Here is a 23,644-nt window from a genome sequence, read left to right as displayed (position 1 = left end):
GTAAGCTTGCCGACAGAAGGGTTATGTACCTAGGTAGGAAGCAGAAACATGATGGACATAAAACGTAGGTCTTGGTGGCCCGTGTTCTCGCTTTGCCTGACCCACAATCAGGCAATGCGTGCACAAGCGACTAGCATTAGTCCCAAGTCTCTTCACCGATGTGGAACTCAGGCTCTATTCCATCTCATCCTCATCGTCCGTATCTGCCGCGACATCGATCTCTGGTATGTCTGACTCATCGTCACTGTTTGGTATGACCCGTGTCTCGTCTTCAGTAGACAAGGGCGCACTGTGAATCGTGACAGCATCCGAGGCCGTATACAAAGGCACCTTAGCAGGCTCGACTTCGACATCTTTAGTTATGTGGCCATTTGTGGGACTGTTCGTCTGCTGTGCCTTCATCTGCACCCCATCCGCAGGCTGTCGGAGGCGTTTGACAGCCTCTTCAGGCGCAGCCAACGGTTCTGGCTCTAATACTTCAGTTTGTGAGAATTTCCGTTTCGTCGCCAATGATGCAGTGCTGCCGATCTCACTGTCCAAAATCTTGCTGGAGCCGGCCACTGTAGACTCGTTGAATGGTGCTGGGTCGGTGCCGTAGTGTGTGTACTGATCATCTCTTGATGTGATGTGGCCCAATCCGTTCGTTGTGGTAGTCTCCAACTCCGCTTCCTCCATACTTACATCATTTCCGTTGTAATCTGCTTCACGAAGCTCAACACGGCTAGTAGTCTGCAGACTTGGAATGCGAGGTCTCAGCAGTGCTTCCGTAGCATGCTTGAGGTGTCCTCCGCGGCTTCGTACAAGGAATGGTAGCAGACTGGGCAATGTGCTCGTAGCACCTATCCGATTTGGCGGATACATGGTAGAAGCTAGAAGCAAACTTTCGTGATTGCCCCAAATGGCTGTACGGTCCATTTCGGTTCTCACGGCATGGGGCACACACCCTGATGGCAGCTCGTACGCTGCCAGTAATAGTTCGCAAGCAGCTTCGACGAGAGTGCTTCGAGTAAGTTCGCCGATGATAGTCGGCGGTGTGTCCGGGGATTGCTTTGACACAGGGGTGCCATGCCCTTGTCCAGTGATGGAAGTTGCCGAGGACAAGGACGACGCGGCCTGCCCCTTACCCACATCGCGGCAAGCTGTCTTGAGCATGAGAGTGAACGTGGAGGCATGAGCTGGCTGTATGATACGTTTGTTGAATTTTATGAGTTGCGCCATGGTAGCATACGACTTTTCGCACACGACTTTGTTCCAGTATTCGGCTTCGAAAACGTCAAGGATCTGGCTGCAGATAGTGGCATCCATTGGCCGCAGAGCCTCGCCAAAAGTGCTGGACATGGCTTCAAGCAATTCAAAGCATTGTGCATGTAAATGCGGGAGGCTCGTCCAAAGTTCGTCTCGCTCGTCCTTCGTGATTTCAGATTTCGTCTTGATGTGATTAGTGGAGGTTGGGATGGTAACATATGTGAGACGACTCGTGAGATCGATGATGGCACCAAATGGCATGCCCACGGGCGGGCACGCAGCAGAGAAAGAGCCAGTGAGCCACTTAAGCAGGACCAGAACTCGTCGAGTCCCATCAAACGACCCTGACCACGGGCTTAGGCCTGCAGCGTCGACTTCTGAAAGTTTCAGAGTACCGGAAAGACTGGCGTCGACAGTGCGCTGCGATAGTGCCGTGCTGCTCGAGGTCCAGTCCTCCACAATACCCCTGAAAAGGACATCGAGGCTCTGGTGTATGGCAAGTACGACATTGGCAACATTCTGTTCCCATTCCGTGGCGCCTGTTGCCTTTGGTGCACACAGGTGTAGCAGACTGAGCAGGCGTACGGCTGCATCACACATAGGCCCTTGGCCCGAATGCTCGCCGAGCAGTAACAGGCATACTTGCCTGAGTCTGGACACAAAAGGTCGCAAAGTTGTGCTGAATAGCTGGACGATCTCGCTCCATGATCTCAGCGCTTCGCCAAGTAATCGACTTGTCACCGTCGTGCTCTTACTTTCTGTTTGGATGTGTGTTGGCTTGACCGCCGCAAGACTGGCATTGAGGAATGCGGGAAGCAACGGTGACACAACTTCGCGCTGAAGAGCGGTGACTCCGTGACATTTGATGAAAATCCTGGTCGCTGTCGTCAAGTAAACAATTTTGCCCTCCCATGGATCGGGCTTGTTCAACCACGCGATGATCCCCCGAACCCAGGACTCCCACAGATTGCTTTCGACGGGCCTGACTGTCTCGATGTAGCTTTTGATGACCACGGCAGCAGTGAGTCTCTCGGCATAGCTCCTTCCTTGCAATAAACTTGAAAGACGTGTCCGGATTCTGTGCAAAGGTCCGGAGAAATCAATTCCGTTCCGCTCTTCCTCGCCAAGTAGTGAGCAGCTCGAAAGCGATGTGGCCAAAAAGCCAGCCTGTCGAGGCAGCTCTTCGATCGGTGTGACAACGAGTCGCTGAGCCACTGACCGCAGCAAGCTCAGCTGCTCCATGCCAGATTGCACGCCGGATGTTGGAATAGAAGATGTCTGCTGTGCCATCAACTTTTTTTTTTTGATGTGCCGGAGTGGCCCCGGTTAGGGCCTGCGGGAGCGGGAGTGCCCTGGAAGCTTGTTTCGGTTTGCGCGGCGGAACATGCTGCCCGCTTCGCGATCACTGATGGGTGGTAACCTCATGGACTGATCAGTGAATCAGACGGTCATACGACGACGGCGAGGCGAGTCCTACACGCCGTGGATACCTATCATGGACTTCGCGCCATGCCATCCGTGAGAACCTGCAGACATTGCTTCGTTCCGGCTAACTGCGTTGCCCAAGCATGAGCGTAGGTTCAAAGCTTCGTTCCTGACCACCGAGACTGATTGGGTCAGGGCAATGAGAGTAAGGCGCAGCGGTACATCGCGCTCCTGGACGATGCTCGCACCAATGCCAAGTGGTCAGAGCTCCCAGAGCTCATCCGTAAGGTGACGAAACACGCACCACAGCGAAAACGCCTCCTCGAAACTGCTGCGCTCGAGCATGCGGTCGTGACGTTACTTACTACCAGGGATCAATCTGCGCGCGCCTCGAAGACTTCGTCTCTATCAGAACAGGTCAAACAACTCCAGCAAGTCGCGCAGAACAGCAAGGATGGCTCAGCAGAGGCTGTGCAGGCCGCCGCAGCCTGTTTGTGGGCGATGTTGGCTATGTCAGAGAAGAGCGACGTACATTCCGCATCGCTGACCACCACGGAAAGCGTCGCTGTCGCTTCTAGCGATTCTAGATGGACCGATATCTGCCGGGTCAAGGCATCTTACTTCACAGGCATCAGTCTCCGGCAGCAAAAGCTTTCAGAGCAAGCAGAGAAGGCATTTCGATCCATACTTCCATGGCTGGGGGCGAATGGTACGGTCATCGCTGCGTGTCCACAACTGGCGTACTGGAGTGAACAGGTTCTGGTGGAGCTCGCAGTAGAGCGAGGCAGCACAAATGCTAACGCAACTGGAATGCTTGACTACCGCAGCTGGGCGCTTCTCTCGACCAAGAGTGCCGCTCGTTCCGCTCAGGCATATGGCAACCCTGTAGCTTCCAGATCAAGAATGTCCGTCTGGCAAAGCTACTACGACCAGATCTCGCATCTCGTACGAGATTCTGTTACAACCAGCAACACTACGAGTCGGCGAGATCTGGTTACGGAACTCCGCCGGGTCGAGGCTGCATATGAGAACGAGCTGATGCGGGCCACTCAATTTCCCACAGCAGCCCAGTCAAACGCAGTCGTAGAGCGGTGGGTCACGCAGGTCACAGACAACTGGGACATCATCTGCGGCGCCGAATGGACGGAGACTGATCTTGGCGACGGTGGCAGGAACCTCGTCACTCGGAACGTTCTTGACATCCTTTATCGCGCTGCAACGAAGACTTTTCACTCGACTTTGATTTTGCGGAAATTGTTTGAAGCTCACAAAGCCCTAGCAGAATTCGATCTGGCGTATCGCGCTCTTGACAGTTATCTAGAGTTGATTGAGAGAGGTCGAGCTCGTGCTAAGAAGTCTGGCGAGGTTCAGGATCAGGACCAGGACGATGTCGTCCTATGCATCATGTCTCAAGGCGTCCTTGGTCTTTGCTCCTTCGGTCGCTATGGCGAAGCAGAGCGCGCGGAGACGCTCTGTATAAAGCTCGAGTCTCTTCTTGCTGAGGTAGATCCTTCTGCTGTAGCACCCGAAGGACCACATATCGAGATCAATGGAGTTCATGAGAACGAGACGGACTCTCAAAAGCTCAAGTCAGAGATCGTTGAACTCGTACACAGGGCTTTGGGCATCGGCAAAGCTCATTGGGCTCGTTGGACGCCTTTTAACGAGAACCGGTCAGCTTTGCAAGCGAAAGCCATTGTGCATCTCAAATTAGCAGCGAAACAACCGCTTCCGACATCGCAGAAACTAGAGTCGTGCTTTGCACTGGCGCTGTTGCTGGCACAAACGAGGGATACCGATGGGGCGACGGAGTGTATAAAGGAGGCACTGGCATCAGACTCGGTCTCAGCGCAGGGATTTACTACGCAACGCAAGCTTCTCCCTTTATGGCACCTGCTCTCGCTATTGTTGTCTTCACGAGAAGATTTTGAGACTGCTCAGCAAGCCTGCTCGGCAGCTTTTGAGCAGTTCCCGTCATTCCAAGCACTACTTGGCGCACAAAGATCTGGTCAAGAAGACGAGAAAGAAGGTCCGGGTTTGGTCGATGAAATGGAAGGTGCCGAGATGCAGCGTATATTGGAAGTGCGACTAACGGAGACGGCATTGACAGACCTTATGAACGGACCCGAGGAAGCTGTGAACGGGAGCAATGACCTATTGCTGCTGTATGCCCGCATGTTCGGTAAGCCCGAATTTGTGGTTGAGCACAAGTCTGCCGACAAAGGACTCCTCGCTCCTGGCAGCGCTACCGGAACCATGAAGTCATCTAAAGGCAGCATATTCCGACGAAGTCGCAACATTTCCACCGAGGTTAGCAACGAGAAAGCCGCCAGTCATCCACCATCTACGCTGTCAAGCTCCCGACCAGCGACACAGACGACACAAGCACCGACAATACAAGTGACTAACGAAGACGAGACCTCTTCTCCTCACAAGCATCGTCTCTTCCGACACTCGCGTGAGAATTCGCGACAGGCTCGGGCGTCCTCAGAATCCCACGGTTCTTTGTCGTGCAAGCTACGACCATCTTCGAAAGATCGGAAGGCCGTCCCTCCACCGTCGACTGTTGCCAGTTCTGAGCAATCGTTTCGGACCGGAAATGAAGGTCCACCTTCTTCGACTGGCACCACCGATACAGCTCGTCCGAACCTCGAGACGATATACTCGGCAGATGCTCTGCCAAAACAAGAGCCGCCTACAGACTCCGTGACGACTCCTAAACAGCCTTTGCCGCCAATTGAGCATAATCTTGCCAACCACGACGAAGCACCACCTCCAGTTCATCACGACGATCAGCCACCAGAGCAGGATACCCGGCTGCCAACAGTCTCCCGAACCTCATCTGCAACTGCTCCTATACCTCGATTTCCACATGCAGCATCACAGAAGTACTCATTGATAGTGCTTGTAAAAATATGGCTGGCGATCGCACAGCTCTATCGCCGTGCAACATGTTCGAAGACAGCCGAGAAGCGACCGACGAAGCCTCCAAGGCCGCCCTCAGTACTGAAACGCTCGTGGCTTCTACCATCGAGAGCAGCGCACTTGCCTTCGCCGATCCTGGCTGGGGCAGTGGCGGCAAGAGCAGCGACGAATGCTGGGCCGATGTCTACTGCGAGCGCGGCGAACTTCTCTTAGCGATCGCGAACGCACGGCAAGATGCCAATTCACATCATGCACCGGCTCCCTCAACCGCCGAGCACAATTCCGCCGTCATCGAAGCAGTAGACATGTTGGAACAATGCCTCATGTACAAAGAGACACACTTACGCGGAGGTGTTGCCCTCTCCAATCTTCTGCTCGACTACTACGAACGTAAGATCGACCTCACCCGGCACAGTGATGACGACGAAACAACCCTTCGCAAACTCGGCGTCACCCTTCAACATCTAGACACAACGACCAGACCGACAACACCCCCAACTGCTGCTCCTTCATCTCGTCACGACCTCCGCCGCGCCGAAACGTCCCTCACGGCCGCCATCAACGGCACGTCACCACCACTAGACGGTCTACCCGCCACTAGATCCCCTACAAGCCCCACATCCGCCCCAACCAGCACGCTCGCAGACGAAGACCTCAAGAAAACGCCGGAGAACCTGAACCGGCTCGCCGCACGAGACCGCGCGTACGGCCTGCTGAGCAGTATCACAAAGTCAGGCGAAGGATGGGACGACAGTGAGGCGTGGTTCGCGCTTGCGAGGGCGCATGAGGATGGCGGGGAAGTGGAGAAGGCAAAGGAGATTTTGTGGTGGGTCGTGAAGTTGGAGGATACGAGGCCGGTCAGGGGGTGGGATTGTGTGAATCCGGGTGGTGGTTATGTTCTATAGGAACATGAGAAGAGGGGGTTCGAGGAGCAAGGGTGCAGAAGAAGAGTGGCCTCGTGGGTGCGATGATGGAGGTAATAGTATTCTTGCAAGCGCTTTGCTTGGCTCTTGATGCGACTAATCGAGACCGTTGAGAAGGCTTCTGTATCCTGAAGTAGCAAGCATCAGAAACATAGCCAGGCTGTTGCCATAAGAACTGTCGCTTTTCTCGACATTTGAACTCTTTAACATCGATAAGTCCCGCTCTGTCAATCCAGGAGATTTTCATTTGGAAATAATGCCAGATCATGAGCCGGCCTTCAGCATTATCGCATCGCAATTATGCAGCCATATCTCTGCCAGACGCTGTAGAAAATGACTTTGAAGTATGAAAGAGACGAAATGACAAAGTGGTAATTTCTTATGGCAATAGCTTGATAGCTTCCCAGTGTCTGTATCCTAGCTTCACATTGCCTGTACCCTGGCCATCCAATGTTGAACAGTGGTGTCATCCGTGTTGAAACAGCTACATTGGCTTGCAGCCTCCATGTCCCTGTCCGTTGTGCCTATGGCCTTCTGCTTGAGAAGCCACTTCTTCGTACGAAGGTCGTAGTCGACCCGATCTCAGCGTCCTCACAGCCTGTGTGTCCTCGTTGACCTCCGGCAGAGACATCGCTTCTGCCTTCGAGCGACGTACTCGACCTAGTTTCATCTCGCCCAGACTCTGCGTGGCCTCATCGAACATCTTCTCCTCCTGTGCTGCCTCGTACAGATTTTCTTCGTCGAAGGCGTTCATTGCGAGCGGTTCACTCGGTACAGTAGCAGTCGTGGCACCTTCTGTATTGCCGTGACCAGAGTTGGCCTCCTGCTCAGCGCGTCGCAGCGCTTTTGCCGCCCTTGCTGCTTTGTTACGAGCACTTTTCAAGGCCTGGAACTCTTGCAAGGCAGCCCGGGTTTCAGGTCTCAATGGACGAAGCTGAATAGAACTTGGAGTATGTGAGAGTGCGCCTTGGCCTGCAGACTCATTGACGTTGGTGTCGATTCGCATGGCTTTCGGCATTGTGGGTGTGACTTCGGCCGCTTGTTCGAGACGTTTGGCCTCTCGCTTTCGTGCGTTGCGCCGCGCCTTCTTGCTGGGGCCTTTGACCTTCATTGCCTTATTCTTCTTTGGACGCAGAACATCAGGCTTCTTGTCAATCCGCTGAGCTGGGTCGATGGACATTGAAGAGATCTTGTGAAGCAATTGTCTCTCCTCGCGCCGTTCGCGGCGCTTTGCGATCCTTGCGACTCTAAGCGCGGCCAAGTGTGCCTTCCGGTCTCCCATGCTCATTGTCGTATCCATGGTTCTTGGTGTGGTGGTCCATCTAAAATTTCTGTGTCTTGTAAATGTAGAAGAGGTTGTCGTGAGATTGAGTGGATTTCGATTGAGGCGACTGTGTCAAGTGAATGTATGGCTTGGCATCCAGTCAGTGACTGATGCTCTTAGCTATTTGCCTTGAACTTCAGGCAATGCCGATGGTTACCGGGAGGAATTTGTTTCGATAATTTGACTGCCCAGTGCGTACTCACCTTTCTTGAACTGACCGCAGGCCTCCAAAAAGCAAAAACTAACCAACACACCAGGTCTCAAACACCAGGTCTCGAGATGAACTCGAGAGGGTACATTCGAGAGGGTACATGCCAAGGTCAGAAACTCCTAACAGCACACACCACTTCGAGCGAAAATTGTTTCCGCATGCTGTATCGTAAGAGTTTTTTCAGCTCGTGAACAACATATCCGATACCATTATTTGGTTGCGATTGTTGGAGGAGAATTCGGTAGTTGTGATATATAACGTATGAAATTGTGAGTTGGTTGACTAGGAGATCAGGTGGCCATCATGAAGCTGTCACGATGTGCTCACTGCTGATGATATCACGTAGCCCAGCGCGACGACAAGCATCTGCCTTCTTCTCACCTGGATCGATGGTCTTGGGGCGCTATATCTGTCTTCAACGCTCGTAATGCAACATAGACAATGAATTGATAAACTCGTTCGAGAATGTGGGATCAAATGTCCACGAATGGGTGTGCAGCACAGGATCTGATCAAATTGTGACCGAAGCTGGATCGAACTGGGGCGGGAACAGTCTGGCCAACATGGATTGATCCTTCTATCAGGAGTTGCTTTGAACCATTTTACAACCTGTGAGCATGGTGCACGGAAGGGATGGCAGAAGGGGTGCCTGCCAGTGATGTCCCGAAGCCCGATGCAGGAGCTTCCAAGTTGGGACCGGCCCGGGGGCCACAAGCGTCGACTCAATCAGGTGCGACCCATACTATGCTCGACTACGTACCTGCCCCCTAGTAACCTCGCATCGACGATGTCTTATACATACTAACCTCCAGCGTACAATGCTAGCCTCCAAGAGTATGGAGCAAGTCCGGTAAGTCAGTCATTGCTCTCAGCAATGAGCTCCATCGCAGCATCGCAGGCGGACTTCTGCGTTGCGCGAATTTCGCCCTACGACTACGGCATTCAATGACCACGGCAGCGAAAAGAGTGAGTCACCGCCTGTAGCAAAGCGTCAACAGGCTGCTTCAACGAAATAGACTCTCTGAACACCGGTAAGTCGACGACGACAGTACCTTCAGCACAGCAGCCACCCCAGCTGTTCGGACAAGACATGAGCGTTTTCTCTACCCTTAACATACCTCACATCAAATTTCGTACAGCGACCTCCCTGGTAGGCAAATTGATGATAGATTGATTCTGCGACTTGAAGCTTAAGTGAGGCTCCTCCCAGACTTCCTGGCTCGATTTCCGAGACAGTTCCAGCCCTCAGCGCCCGCCCTGGCCAGAAATCTTGAGGTTCAACCGTCTCGCTGAAAACGCCCAATTCATGCCCGAACAGCCTGCCACCATGACCACAACCGCCACGATTCTGGAAACTCAACGCGCTCGAAGCGACGACACAAGCATAGCTCTCGAATCGATTGGGGATAGTTCGTCGAGGCACAGCAACAACGACACTACCTCTGTACTTGCTTTAGACGACACAGCGCCCGAGAATGCAACCACTGTGATTCCAGACGGCGGCTACGGTTGGATTGTCGTAGCGTCCTCCTCGGTCATAACATTCTGGTTCTCCGGCATGACTGGTGCTTGGGGCATCATACAAGCAGCATTGCTATCCTCGTCGCTCAAAGACACCCCTCCGTCAACGACCGCCTTCATTGGTAGCCTGGGTATCACGATCTGTGTTGCCTTCGGACTTGTGGGCGTCCATGTCATGAGACTCATCAGCGCTCGATATACTGCAGTGCTCGGCATCGCACTGCTAGGCCTGGGAGCCTTGCTGTCCGGCTTCACTACGAGCAATGTCGCCGGCCTCTTCCAGACTTTCGGCGTCATCCTTGGAGTCGGCGACTGCCTGTGCTTCACAGTAGCAAACGTCATGCCTGCTCAATACTTCAGCAGACGCCTCGGACTCGCCAACGGCCTAGTCAAAGCCAGCGGAGGCATAGGAGCCACGCTTTTGTCCATCGCACTCAACTCCCTCATCGAGAAAGTTGGCATCGAGTGGACATTCCGCATCCTCGGCGCGGGCGTCTTGTGCACCGGCATACCAGCTGCGCTTGCCATCAAGGAGCGCACTTCTTTACCCAATGTGCCTATCTTCGACTTCTCGCTCCTCAAAGATATTCCATTCGCGGCAATCTTCCTAGCGGGCGCAACGGTCACATTCACACTTTTCGTCCCACCATTCTTCCTCCCACTCTTCGCGAAATCAATCGGACTCAACAGCGGCACCGGCGCAGCGCTCGTGGCCTCCTTCAACGCCTGCACTGCCATCGGACGATTCATCGCCGGCCCAGCTTGCGACAAGTTTGGGCCCCTAAACACCTTCGTCGTCGCAGTCGCCCTCAACGCGATCACCACGCTAGCCATCTGGCCAGTCTCCTCTGCTCTCCCATCGCTCGTCGTCTTTGCGATTCTGAACGGCATCTCAAACGGGGCCTTCTTCACCACACTACCGACCGTCGTTGTATCCATGGTCGATCCGAGCCGCCATGCGATGGGAATGAGCCTGAGCATCACGGGCTGGACGGGTGGATACCTCATGGGCACTCCGATCGCAGGGTACTTGCTGGAGGCTGCTGGTGGTGAGGATGGTGGAGTGGAAGCTTACAGACCTGCGATATTCTATGCGGGTGGGATCGCAACATTGAGCTCGGTATTTGTGTTGGTGGCGAGGATGGGGAGGGAGATAAAGGTCTTCAAGCGTGTCTAAGCTGTACAGAACATAGCAGTAAATGTACTTGAACACAAGCGAATGTAAAGTTTGGAGCTTGAGGCCAACGCGGCAAGAGCGCTCAGGTCTAGTAGAAGTAAGTGTGACCCGAGCAACAGAGACATCTTGTAAGTTTAAACTCTTTTGATTATATCTATCGGAGATGACCTTGAGGTCTTCAGATGAGACTCGCAATTTTCACTATGTCTGTCGTAGAAAGAGGCTATCAAGTTGAGCAAGTGAGATTTCGAGCTGATCCTTACAGCTGCCCAAGGCTCAGGGCCCTGGCCGTAAGTGTCAACCGGAAGAAATGACTGCCTTCCAGATCGTCTAGACGGTGAAGAACCTATTCACGATACTCGGCTTATGCTCCGAGTAACTAGCACGGCGTTCTTGGACATTCTTCTGGTCATTCGCCGCAATGATCTCTTCCCCTGTCACGGCATGATCCAAGATGGACTCGTGATGCGGGAAGAAGCGGTTGAAGCCCCAGTAGAAGACGCCGGCCGCGAAGAATGAGTAGATGTAACCAATGGCGAATAAGTGCTGGCCGCCAATGGAAATATTCGTCGTGCTGCCGCCAGCAACGACGATGTTGTTGACGAAGCCCGGGAGGGGAGGAGTGCAGCCGATGAAGAAAGCGGCTACGGCTCGCCAGTTGCTTGCAATCTTGGGCTGGTAGCGGTAGATGCCGTGGAAGTCGTACATGTCTGGAACCGAGACTCTGCCTCGTCGGACTATGTAGTAGTCGGTCATCAGGATGGAGGTCATGGGTCCCAAGAAGATGGTGTAGCCGCCCAGGAAGGCAAGGAACTTCGCGGCGGAAGCAAGAATCTTCCAGGGGACGAAGCCCCAGCTGCCGATGAAAGCGGCGAGGAGCTGACCTCGTCGAATGTTAATGTACCGAGGGCAGAAAGCCATGAGATCGTTCGCTGCAGAGATGGAATTGGCTGAGATGTTGATACCAAGGGTAACGATGATCAGGCCAATGGCTGCGAACGCGGCAGCAGCGCGTCCACCATGAGAGCCGCTTGCCATCCAGAGTTTGATGATGTCAATGGGGTTCCAGAGGACTTCGCCGTAGGCGTCTCGCTTGAGGCAGCAGTGAAGATACCCAGCAGACCGACGATCGTGAAGATAATGGGGATGACGATGGCTTGTACGTTCTGCGCGCTGGGCTTGTTGGCATACCTGGAAAAGTCGGCAATATTGAGGCCGAGTGTCGAGTAGTTGCCCAAGACACCATTGAGATTTGAGAAGAAAGCCCAGACCAGGGCAGAACCGTGGAGCAAGGTTGGTCGGGTGACCACCTCACTGTGGGCGATCGTGCCGCCAGCTCTGCGCAGAGTGTCGCCGAAGATAGCCAAGAAGACAATCGGGGCAATGACTGACTTGAAGGCGAAGAAGTATTGGACCTTAGTGTATGGGATGCAGAGGAATGGAAGCTGGAGCAGGAAGTAGAGTAGGAAAGCTACCATTCCAGCTGATGTGATACCCTCGTCCTCAGGGAAGGTGTCTGTAAATCTGATCAGCCTTGTCTCGGGGAAAGAGCGCATGCTAGAAGGTAGGGTTGCAAGGGAACGAGATCAACTTCTTTGTCATCCCGAGCCAGATGCTCGGGCAGTCTTCAAAGTAACTCTCGTTTCCGGATACGAGTTTGACCATGGGAGAGCGACTTACTGTGTATGTTGGGGAAGGATGGCCAGATTGCCGTTAGCAGAACCTCCATGCATTGGCCACCAGTAGTGGTCTGCACACCGAGCCAGACGATGGCGAGGACGCAGCGAGACAGGACCACGAAGTAAGAGAAGTAGTATCCGAAAGGCATGCGAGAGAGCACCGGAAAAGGTGTGTGTAGCTGTAAGTTCATCAGTCTGAGTATTCACCGAAGCGGCGATGACACTCACAATAGCACCGATTCTACCGTTCACAGTGATGACGAGACCCATGAGAAAATTGCCCAGAACGCAAGCACCAATGGCGTACTTCCAGTCCAGACCAACAGCGATAATGGATGAGGCGACTTCCCAGTTGCTGACCGCCCAGGCATCGGCCATCCAGTATGCAACATAGGAATGCCATTTCCAGGTACGCTTGGATGGAGGAATTGGGTCAAAGTCGGCGTTGGAAGCGTTCTTGGATTTGGCGAAACTGCTTTCCTCTCGGCGGACTTCAAGACTGAACTTGGGCACCCGCTTTCTGAAGCGAGACTGGCCCACGCCGTGATCGGTAGCGCCGTAGTCGCGAGCGTCCGAGGTGGGGTACTTTTCCTCGCCGGAAGAAGTGTCCTTCACGTCCACATACTCAGGCTTGGATGTCGCCATTGTGAAGGAATGCTAGCCAGACGAAGGACTCGCCGCGATTGAGGATAAGATATATCAAAGGTCCTGTTTTGCGCTCAAGCCTGACCCTTGCATCGAGGGGAAAAGAACCCGGTAGTTATAGATCTATCACGGCGAGCCGCGTTGACTGGGCGAATTCGGAGACTGATAACATATGCAAGATAACAGATGGGCGTTGCTCGATAGGAATTGTCATGGTCTGTCATTGGCTGCTGAACGCTTAGGCGGGATCAAAAGCAACTCTGATGTGTGAACTGACGAGGCGACTGGAATCGGTTGAAGCTTGCCGAGAGAAGCTTATCCCAGGCTTGAACGAAGGCTTTGCAGCTATAAGCTCGGGACAAGCTGGAGCACGGCACGCGGCGCCCTCCATTCGATGCTCAACGATCTGGGCGCACAAAAGTAGAATCTATCAAGGGACTCGACGCACTCGAACACGAGCCTCAAAAAGTATATCAGTGCCCTTATCATAAATTCAGGGTTCACCCTCGGAGTTCTCCCAGTGTGTCGCGTGCCAGCGCTCATCAAAGCTGCGCGATGGCAATTTGGACCGACGATGAGGTTCTGTCTAGCGTGGAGCGCCGTCAGCGCTTGTGCGCTTGGACCTGATTTTTCCAGCTTCTGGGGGTGCTGGGGTAGGGAGCAGAAAGAGGGAGTTTGATGCGAGAAATCACCTTATCATTGCCGGCTTTGATTTCCGTCGCTAAGGTTCTGACTTCTGAGAGGCGACCGCCGCCGTCCACTGACATGTGCCTTGCAGGGGATAAATTCCTTTACCCAAACTCGTCCTCAACGCAGCTAACACAGCGTCGTCTATACCTTGTCCGTTGGTCCAACGTTTGTCCGGCACCGTTGTCGGAGGTCTTGTAATGGCGGACGGATGCCACGTTTGTCACCTCATCTCTTTCGCCTTGCCAGTCAACATAGTCCGCACCTAGCGGCGCTGCTGCGACAATGCAGGTCGTTGGGAGGCGCCCGCAACGAGCTGAGATGGTTGAGGGAATCCGCAGACCAAGACCCAAGTGCGACCCGAGCTAGTAAGAGACTCGAATGTCTCGTAAGGAGGAGAGCACGAGGCGAACCATTGCAGTATATTCTCGGAGACCAACCGTTCGGCGAACTCGAAATACTGTGCAGACCCCGAGTCCTCATACCACGCACTGAGACGGAAACGTACACGATTGGCATTGCTCAATGCCTGAAAGATCTTGGGGTGCTCGACGCGGGCCGTGAAGCTGCTTCAGAAGCTTTGCGAATTCTAGATTTGTGCAGTGGCACTGGTTGCATCTCGTTGCTGCTGCACAATCTGCTCCGGGCGTCGACGAGACTGCAAGTTCTTGGTCTCGACCTCTCGGAGCATGCTTTATCCCTGGCGAAGGAAAATGTCGAGCATAACATATCCCTAGGGCAATTGGCGCCATCAGCCAGAAATGAAGTGCGATTTCATCAAGCAGATATCCTCGACTTGGCGCCAGCAGGCAATGCAACGGCATCACGACTCCAGAACCAGCTGTCGTCCGGTCAGGATGGCCGTAACAGTTGGGACATTCTTATCTCCAACCCACCATATGTCTCGCCACGTGACTACGGTCTAGGTGGTCCTACAGAGGACAGCGTTCGCAAGTACGAGCCGCGCATGGCTCTAGTGCCTCCTCACGTTGCAGGCAGTGCAGTGACCCAGGCGGACGAATTCTACCCACATATATTGCGCATTGCCCGCGCTGTTGGAGCTAGACTGGTTGTTATGGAAGTTGGGGACGCATCTCAAGCTCAACGCGTTGGCGCATTGGCTTCAGCTCACTGTCTGGACGCGGCTGCGACAGCTTCACCGTCCCGAATTGAAAAGTGGTATGATGACGGCACCATGGTTTCAATTGCCCAAGACGACAACAGCAGCCACTACGCAGAGCCCAGGAAAGATGGCGGTGCGAACGCGCGCGCTGTTGTCGTATGGAATGGAGACTGGGCAGGCCGTCGTGTCCACTACCTGGCGCAGGCTCACGAGTCCTAGTCTCAGTCTCGGGAACGAATTGATGCAGAGTACAGTACGCTGAGGGGGAATTATTCACAACAACAAGTCGTGAAAGATCGTTCAAACACTCTTTCGGATCGTGCACTTTCAGACAACTTGAAAGGTCCATAGAAGTCGCTTGACAACCCGCATGTGTCGTGCATGGTGAGCGGACATGGCGCATCAGAAGAGTTCAGTCTCAGGGGTGTTTGTTGTCGAATTGCCGAGAAGAGCAACTGCGTCATAGGCGACTTTAGGCGTCTCCAATTATCAACTTCAGTATACCCTGACTTAATGTTCTTCATAACATTGACATACCTCTGTTGACTCACTTGCCTACCACCGAGTCTTCGACTCGTAGCCTTGTCCCTCGGACAATCCGTGGGACCCCGTCTAAGCGAACCGGAACACATCACGCCCCAATGTGTACTTCTTTCACAACTGACGACCCTATTCATGTGCCTGGATAGTGGTCGCCTCAATCACGATGGATGCGCCTAGGAGACGCATCAATACATATGGCAAGGCTTCGAAGCGACTGGTTGTCCACGACCTCTTCGCTGCCAGTCACAAGTCTGTTCTGCACTCTGCGCAGTCCTCTGGCCCCTCGAGCCAAGTGGTCTCTCGCGGGACAACGCCGTACAGCGATGTCTCGGATTCAAAGAGCGCGTCCGAACAACGCAAGTCAGAGCTGCTTACCGAGCTCGATGCCAACACGAAACACTCTCGGCTCAGATCTCCAGCGAAGGCACTAAAACCGGGTGTCAATACTCAGGCATCGACTGTGTTTGACATCGACACGTCCGACGAGGACTCTGGTCGGAAGCAAACGGCCAGGACCACCGTGAAGAGACGGAAGATCACACCAACCAGTTCAGACGTTGATGAACAGGCCCTCCGGGGACGCAAGGGAAGTGTTGCAGCTGCAGCCTCTGGGAGCCCCAACTTGCGAAGCCCACAAAGAAGTGCTGCCAGCAAAGCGAGGTCGGCGGAAGCAGAGAAGAGGGCCAGAAAGACGGCGCAGCACTCGAGAACTCGTTCGCTGAAGCCACGACCTACGCATATACCTGCGCCCCTCTCGCCACCTCTGCAATTTACTCCTGAACCACTCACGCCTCCAGGCATCAGATCTCCAGCATCTGACACCTCGAATGCTTCAAGGATCACCACTCGTAGTGCCACAAAAAGGAAGCGCGATGCCAACGACGCGCTTAGCGATGTTTCCAGCCCGAGTCAGCTGGAGATGTCTGCTTTGCGTCTTACACCACAGAAGATCCTGTCGCGGTCGAGTTCAGGGGAACGCAGTGATCCTGATGCGTCAGCCCCTGCTCTATCAAGAGTCCGCCGTCGCTTGATCGACCGCCTCGATGCTGCAAGAACGGACCGCCACGAAGACATAGCAATGGCCGATGCTCCTCTTCCTGCCCAGCTTACGGATTCAACAACGAGATTTCACTTGGCGTCTAGGGCTGGCAACGAGCGCACGACGAATTCGGCCACAAGCTTGCGGAGAAGCAGCAGTCTGCCGGACGAGGATAGCGCACATGACACCATTCGACCAAGGAAATATGGGAAACAACGGTCCCACTTGCGAGACATGGTGTCTGATGATGAGAACGACTCCCACTCTGGCAGCCAGCCACTGCTTGCCTCCCTCGAGTCTCAGCTCAGCGCCATGACTGGGATTGGTCCACAATCATCGCAATTTGAATTTGATGACGAGGATGACGACGACGAGGACAACGCCAGCCAGTTAAAAAGCATTCATGAGCTCAGACATGCCGGCGTAGTCGATCGCTACGATCGAGATCTGGACAGCTTACTGGATGACATTACTGCCAGCATTAAAGCAGTCCGTATATCTGCATTGATGCAATTTGTGCGAAAACTGAAGGAGCAAGCTTTCAAGCGACACTTCCTGGATCGTAACAAGGTCACAGCGCTGGTCAAAAGCATTCGCGCCGAACACGACATCATCAGCTCGAGTATCATGGTGCTGGCTTTTTGGACTTTGGCTCATTCTGAGTCTGCCACAAGTCATATTCTGCTGCAGATTTACCAGGGGATTCTCAGATTGCCTGCACATGTTTTGACTGAGGAAAGGCCACTCTCGGCCATAGCGAAGGACAAGCGGGAGAACCTGACCAAGCTTCTGAGACAAGATCTGCTCGAGTTCGAAGCCCATGTGCTCGAACAATCTTCAGGTGCGGCACAAGCGAGTCATATCATTACATCTCGCATCGCGATTCGTGCACTGGAAACCTTGCAGCGCAGGCTTGTGGCGGGCGGCGAGACGCTTCCCACCATAGATCAGTCGTGGATTCAGGCAGCGATGATCTCGATCCAGCGACACCTGACAGTGTCGACCGGCAAAGCTCTGGCCGATCCCGGCGATGTTGAGAGCATGCGTTTGGTCATGGCATGGCTCGAGCTCGCCGAGTCGTCTTCCAGCGGCGTTGGCATGAAGACATCTCCGCAACTACTGTCCGAGCTCGGATCAATGCTTGCAGAACTGCTGACATGGGCGAGTCATGCGAGTAGCGACATCGAACAGCTGGCTCTGAAGCTGATTATGAGCATGAGCAGTGGAAAGAAGTCGATATCGGCAGAGTTCGCGTCAACAGCAGTGCTCGAGAGCATATTTAGCGTGTTGGAGCACAAATATCCCACACTGCTCGACCATACGCGCAGCGCCTCGTCGGACGACGCCACAACGTCGGCAGTGTCAACGTCTGTCATGCTAGGTCTAGGTTGCTTAGTGGACTTCGCAGACAGCGGCGATAGTACACGCCTAGAGATGATGGGTTTTACAGGCGCTCTTGACGAGCCTTCCGCTCCTGTTCTGAAGCTTGTCAACTACTTCGACTTGTTTGTCAAAGAAGCGGACGAGGTAAGATCTTGTATTCTCATAGCTACGAGGACTTTTGCTAACCCGAACACAGGCCACAGACGAGTCCAAAGCTCCGATCTTGATTCCATTCGGCTACCTATGTCTCCTGATCTGTACCTTGAGCCTATCGCCACCGATCCGAAACCAGTTCTCTACAGCTCTCAAGCCAAGTCTCTCTGAGGTCGTAGGACGAGCAATAACGTTCCTCACGCTTCTGAGTAGTGTCAGCGTGGGAGACAACTCTGCGGAGGACTTTGTAAGAAGGTTTGGAACAAATCTCAGTGTATTGAAGGATGAAGTCTCTGCGTATGGCTGAGAGCGCGATTGGCGTCGATTGACTGTTTCCTTTGTTGCATTTTCAACGAGACCATGAGCTTTGCATAGCACGATGATACCCCTGGACAGCGTTCTACACATGTTTAGCATAGATACAGAGCATTTGCACCCGACCAGGCGCAACCGAAATCTTGCAGCGTCTTGTTGAATCAGTATCCCAGGCGGGACAGGCTGGCATACATTTGCGACGTTTCAATCCCGCCTCTGGATGTCTCGAGCTATCAGCTTCAAAAGGATGTTTTTCATCGCAAAAAATGATACTTCAATTACTCACCTACCTTGCCTTGAGCCCGGATCTCGGGAGCGTGGTCCGGATCACTCTTGCGTAGCGGGTCCGGGTTGGGCACACGCCAGAGCCTATGATTTACCAAACCCTGCATCAGGGGCGTCCTTGACCCATGGGCCATAATTGAGAACTTCCTGGAGTTTGGCATCCCCAAGTTGCGGTGAGCATATCTACAGAGGCTAATATCGACAACCGAAGTCAACAATGGACAGCGATTCGCAGCAGGCCAACACTCAAGGCTGGTTGACGGCTGATATTGCATTCGAGCCGGTCGCAAATGGCATATAAAACCTGGCGAACATGTGAAAGCTGTAGAGTTGACAGGCATACCAAGAATAGTAAGTCGTCAAGTTTCGAGGGCTTATATTGACGTAAAGACCATTCGTTGTAGCCAGAAAAGCATTTGCCATTTGCTACACTTCACTGAAACAACGTCACTTCCAGTAACTATTGCTAACAGAATCGGATTGAGCTGCTGCATGCAGCTGTACCTCTAGACCCTGATTGCAGTGAATGCGCATCTGTCACTGAGTGGTTGCGAGGGGCACCTTCCTCATTTCTGAGCCGCGTTTGTCACCTTCAAACGTCTTCTTTAAGGTAAATTTTGTTCCGACCCGCCAGTACACAACCCGGGACACATCTTACTACTTTTGCCTTACTGAATCTTTTGACTTATTCATTCGTTCACAGTGGATTGCCTCCATATCTTCAAGCGAAACAGCAGAAATCAATCAAGCGATCGCACGTGGGAGCCGACGATGGCGCCTACTGTGAAGCAGCGCAAGATCGCCATCCTCGGCAGTCGTTCAGTGGGTGCGTAACTATTCACGGAACATCCCTGCACGTCGACCGATTTAGTCACGTCCTTGCAACTATGCCCTACAGTGGTCTACAACTGCATTGGTTGTATGGCATTCTGCTAACAGCTGTCGTACATTGCAGGCAAATCCTCACTCACGGTTCAATACTGCGAAGGCCACTTTGTCGAGTCGTACTATCCGACCATAGAGAACACGTTTAGTCACGAGATCGTTCACAAGGGCCAGACATTCGCTACCGAGATCATCGACACTGCTGGTCAGGTACATATAGGAGCGCTTCATTGACAGGAAGGCATGACTGACTGACAGTCTTCTAGGATGAATACACTCTACTCAACTCCAAGCACGTGAGTGACCTCCTCCACCAAGATCCCCATTGCAGTACTGTCATGTTCGTGCTAATATACAATGTCTCTAGTTTATTGGCCTGCATGGCTACCTCCTCGTCTACAGCGTCAGCTCACCTCAGTCCTTCGACATGATCACCATCATCCGAGACAAGATCTTGAACCACCTCGTACGGCGCACCCTGTCCTGCTTCTCGTCAAACCTACTGACGCACATACACAGGGCGCCGAAACCGTCCCAATCGTGATTGTTGGCAACAAGAGCGATGTCCCCGAAGGCAAGCGTAAGATCACCGCCGAACAAGGTCAGAAGCTCGCAAAGGAACTCCACGCGGGTTGGACTGAAACCAGCGCTCGGAACAATACCAATGTTGCGAAAGCATTCGAGATGATGATTGCGGAGATCGAGAAGTCGACAGAGCCGGACAAGCCTGCGGGTGGCGGCAAGTGTGCTGTCATGTAGAGACATGTCTACTCATGGGCGTCAAGAAAGCGCGTTGGCATAGATGGCTTTTTTGCGGAGCGGGCGTTCTGGTGCAGTCTAACGTATGGACGCTTCTTCAAGGGATCGGGGGCTTTTGAGGTCGTCTTCGTTGATGGATTAGTTACACATGCCTACGAAGGCCATGCCTATGAAGGCTACCAGACGGACTCAGAGAGCGATATTTGAGGTTCAAACAACCAATAATGAGTCCATTGACTTCTTCGCCTCGACGTTCTTGCAAGCCGATCGTATTTGAGCACCAGACCGCAGGCTCTCCAAAAATCTGGAGCTCCGCCTAGAGCGCTACCCGTATCGATAACGAAACTGCAGGTACCCCTCGCCTGGCTGCCTCGTTTCACAAAGCTTCCAGAAGGGCGGGGTGGGGAAATTATTGGCCCTTGCAGGCGCGACAAATTAATTATTTGTGACTGCACACGACTCACAATCCTGCCCAAGTACACGACGTCGCTCGGGCGGGCTCTGAGAGAATTGCAATCTTTGTTTTTTACATTGTCTGCATCTGGGCGGCCCTCATCATGTTAGACGTCTTAGATTTCATCGCCGACAGGTTTGTTCTTTCTGCCGCCCGCTACTTGGTCGGCATGTGCTAATTAGAGGACAGAGGCGGTGACCCCAAGAAGATTCTCGAGTATGTCAGAGCGCTTCATCAATCTGTAGGCCTCGGGGCTGACAAGACTGCGCAGATCTCAGAGACGAAGATATGCCGACCAGAACATCGTGCAAGAAGTTGCGGATCTGTGGGAAGATGCATACAAAAGTTCGTCGAGCCCAGATGAGACATTCGCGTACAGGACTGACGTGCCATAGCTAGATACAAAGCCACTGAAATTGGCGCCTCGATAAACAAACTGCAGAAAGAGATCGGTCAACTCAAGAAGGTAGGTTGTGGCTGTCTTTCTCGGATCTCGTCTGACCGCCCGCCAGAACAAACAAGATGCCACAGAACTCCTGCAGAAGAAAGTGGAACTGGAGAAGGAAAAGAAAGCGGCCGAGGAGTCAGCCGTTGCAAAAGAGTTGACACGCGACCGACGGTGCAAGACTATTGGCAACTACGTCCACGATTCAGTCCCAATAAACGACAACGAAGACTTCAACGAGGTAACCAAGAAATGGGCTCCTGAAGGCGTCACCGTCGAGAAGAAGCAATGCCTCTCCCACCACGAAGTCATGCTCCGCGCCGACGTCTACGACCCTGACCGTGGCACCAAGATCGTCGGCCATCGAGGCTACTTTCTACGAAAATGGGGCGTCCTCCTCAACCAAGCACTAATCAACTACGGCCTACACTTCCTCACGGAACGCGAGTACGAGCCGATTCAGCCTCCCTTCTTCATGAAAGCCAGCTACATGGGCAAGACCGCTCAACTCGAACAATTCGACGAAGAACTCTACAAGGTCGTCGAGGGCCCAGACGCCGAGGACAAATACCTGATCGCCACCTCAGAACAGCCCCTCTCTGCCATGTTCGCCGACGAATGGATGACGGAGAAGGAACTTGAGAAGCCTCTCAAATTCGCCGGCTACTCAACCTGCTTCCGCAAAGAAGCTGGCGCCCACGGTCGCGACGCCTGGGGTATTTACCGAGTTCACCAGTTCGAGAAGATTGAACAATTCCTCTTCACTAAGCCCTCGGACTCCTGGGCCGCACTAGAGTCCATGCTCGAGACCGCCGAAGCTTTCTACCAGTCTCTCCTGCTTCCCTACCGAGTCGTCACCATCGTCTCCGGCGCACTCAACAACGCAGCTGCCAAGAAGTACGACCTCGAGGCATGGTTTCCCCATCAGGGAGAGTACAAGGAGCTCGTGTCATGCTCAAATTGCACGGATTACCAGACGAGAGAGCTAGAGGTGCGGTACGGCCAGAAGAAGGGCGTTATCGACAGCCGTAAGACGTACGCACACGCGCTCAACGGCACCTTGTGCGCTACTTCGAGAACGCTGTGCTGCATTCTGGAGAACTACCAAACTGAAGATGGGGCGGGCTTCAGGGTGCCGGAAGTGCTGAGAAAGTACTTGCCGGCCGACACGCCTGAGATCATTCCGTTCACGAAAGAGCTGCCCAAGGCGGCCTCTGGTGGTGGTAAGGCCAAGTCCAATGAGAAGTCGGTGCTGGAGCGACTGGGTGACAAGCTGGAGAAGACCGGCTTGAAGGGCTAGTGGCTCATGCTGTGTCGATACGTCCTGGAGTTCCTCCACAAATCCAGACAGCGGCCTCCCTGGCCCGAATGTCACGACGAATCTGTGTTACGAGGTGACGCTCGAATGATGCTCATCTCAAGTTTGCCCATCATTTTGCGAAATCATGCAGGACCTTCAACACCCTCCCTGGCTGGTGGTGTCTATCATAAAATTGTTATTGCGAAGTGACAATCAAGTGACGCTCATCTCAAGCCACCCTTTCATTTGCGAGTTAATTCTAGATCTTTACCGCCCTCCCTGGCCCAGAAGGTCGAGACAGATTTGTCTCCTTTTCAAGTGACACCATCGTGTCATCCGGTCTGAGTTGGGCTTCTGCGGAAACCGGTTGACATTCGTCCATAACGAGCAAGACCAGATGACAAGACTAGGTAGATTACTGTACGTGCGCGCCTTGCTCAACATTTGCCAAGTAGATGGGCATGGAAGGAGCACATCACAGTCACTCCCTCTGCATTACTAACAATATAGACAATGAACACGAGAACCAATAAACCCACACCAGCAAATATAATAACGCCCACCCATCAGTCAGCGCATCCATCAACACCACACCAAAACCAGAACCACTAATTCTTTAATGTCTTGGGAGTTCTCTACACAGTCTCGTTAGTGATTCAGCTTGTTACTAGGACAGATGGGTATTACCTGAGTCTCAGGATCAAGACTTGTAACAAGATTATGGATGTCGTCCCATATGAAGGCTCGCGATGGTTGGCTCCGTAGGCTTTTTCTGTTGTTTGGACAGACAGAGCTCAGCTTGGAGTTGGAGCTGTTTTCTGTAGTGCCTGCTATGATCGCACTGCTTGTTATCTGGTCTCACGGAGGGTTCTGTGGTGAGGCTTCTCTACCCTGCCCACTTGGTCAGCGGAATAGTTTTGGATGTTCAGCGTCCACCGTGGCTAGGAACTCTGCACAACCAGCGAAACAAATCTTGTATCTTCAGTACCTGTCCCTGCTTCTTCGCGTCACATCAAGAAGCGCTGATTCGATCAGAAAGCGTATTCCATTATTAGTGTCAGGGTCAATAATATATCGAGTCTACCCTTCCCTCCCTCTTCCAAGTCAAGTGCTTTTTTGTACAATCAAAAGGGTATACAACAGAACTTCACAAGCTCCCCCTCCAGCCGTCCCTCTCGCATCTCACAGACCGAGTGAT

The 23,644-nt window shown here is 53.2% G+C and overlaps 7 protein-coding genes across 7 annotated transcripts; 4 read left to right on the top strand and 3 right to left on the bottom strand.

Moving 5' to 3' along the window:
- Nucleotides 1–174: 174 nt before the first annotated feature.
- Nucleotides 175–2,487, bottom strand: AB675_9170 (Pre-rRNA-processing protein rix1; the record flags this gene model as incomplete). The annotated part of the gene is made up of 1 exon (XM_018149681.1): nt 175–2,487. The coding sequence occupies one exon, from the start codon at nt 2,485–2,487 to the stop codon at nt 175–177; it is 2,313 nt and encodes a 770-aa protein (XP_018001394.1).
- A 4,515-nt stretch (nt 2,488–7,002) lies between these two features.
- AB675_9168 (uncharacterized protein) lies at nt 7,003–7,818 on the bottom strand (the record flags this gene model as incomplete). The annotated part of the gene is made up of 1 exon (XM_018149679.1): nt 7,003–7,818. The coding sequence occupies one exon, from the start codon at nt 7,816–7,818 to the stop codon at nt 7,003–7,005; it is 816 nt and encodes a 271-aa protein (XP_018001710.1).
- Nucleotides 7,819–9,380: 1,562 nt separating this feature from the next.
- Nucleotides 9,381–10,751, top strand: AB675_9167 (Monocarboxylate transporter 12; the record flags this gene model as incomplete). Its single annotated transcript, XM_018149678.1, has 1 exon — nt 9,381–10,751. The coding sequence occupies one exon, from the start codon at nt 9,381–9,383 to the stop codon at nt 10,749–10,751; it is 1,371 nt and encodes a 456-aa protein (XP_018001556.1).
- Nucleotides 10,752–11,081: 330 nt separating this feature from the next.
- On the bottom strand, nt 11,082–13,075 carry AB675_9166 (putative permease; the record flags this gene model as incomplete). The annotated part of the gene is made up of 4 exons (XM_018149677.1): nt 11,082–11,843; nt 11,879–12,267; nt 12,432–12,609; nt 12,659–13,075. The coding sequence occupies 4 exons, from the start codon at nt 13,073–13,075 to the stop codon at nt 11,082–11,084; spliced, it is 1,746 nt and encodes a 581-aa protein (XP_018001381.1).
- A 2,516-nt stretch (nt 13,076–15,591) lies between these two features.
- Nucleotides 15,592–18,310, top strand: AB675_9165 (uncharacterized protein; the record flags this gene model as incomplete). The annotated part of the gene is made up of 2 exons (XM_018149676.1): nt 15,592–17,994; nt 18,047–18,310. 2 exons carry the CDS (start codon nt 15,592–15,594, stop codon nt 18,308–18,310), a joined length of 2,667 nt encoding a protein of 888 aa, XP_018001664.1.
- Nucleotides 18,311–19,374: 1,064 nt separating this feature from the next.
- AB675_9164 (GTP-binding protein rhb1) lies at nt 19,375–20,247 on the top strand (the record flags this gene model as incomplete). Its single annotated transcript, XM_018149675.1, has 5 exons — nt 19,375–19,429; nt 19,559–19,698; nt 19,755–19,784; nt 19,856–19,954; nt 20,008–20,247. 5 exons carry the CDS (start codon nt 19,375–19,377, stop codon nt 20,245–20,247), a joined length of 564 nt encoding a protein of 187 aa, XP_018001419.1.
- A 557-nt stretch (nt 20,248–20,804) lies between these two features.
- On the top strand, nt 20,805–22,446 carry AB675_9163 (Serine--tRNA ligase, cytoplasmic; the record flags this gene model as incomplete). The annotated part of the gene is made up of 5 exons (XM_018149674.1): nt 20,805–20,836; nt 20,891–20,917; nt 20,973–21,046; nt 21,097–21,167; nt 21,214–22,446. 5 exons carry the CDS (start codon nt 20,805–20,807, stop codon nt 22,444–22,446), a joined length of 1,437 nt encoding a protein of 478 aa, XP_018001601.1.
- Nucleotides 22,447–23,644: the final 1,198 nt, after the last annotated feature.

Source organism: Cyphellophora attinorum (genome assembly GCF_001299255.1).
Source record: "Cyphellophora attinorum strain CBS 131958 chromosome Unknown Contig9, whole genome shotgun sequence".
In the NCBI taxonomy this organism is placed as follows: domain Eukaryota; kingdom Fungi; phylum Ascomycota; class Eurotiomycetes; order Chaetothyriales; family Cyphellophoraceae; genus Cyphellophora; species Cyphellophora attinorum.
Note: the sequence above shows the minus strand (reverse complement) of the source record. Positions and strands in the feature narration are given on the sequence as shown.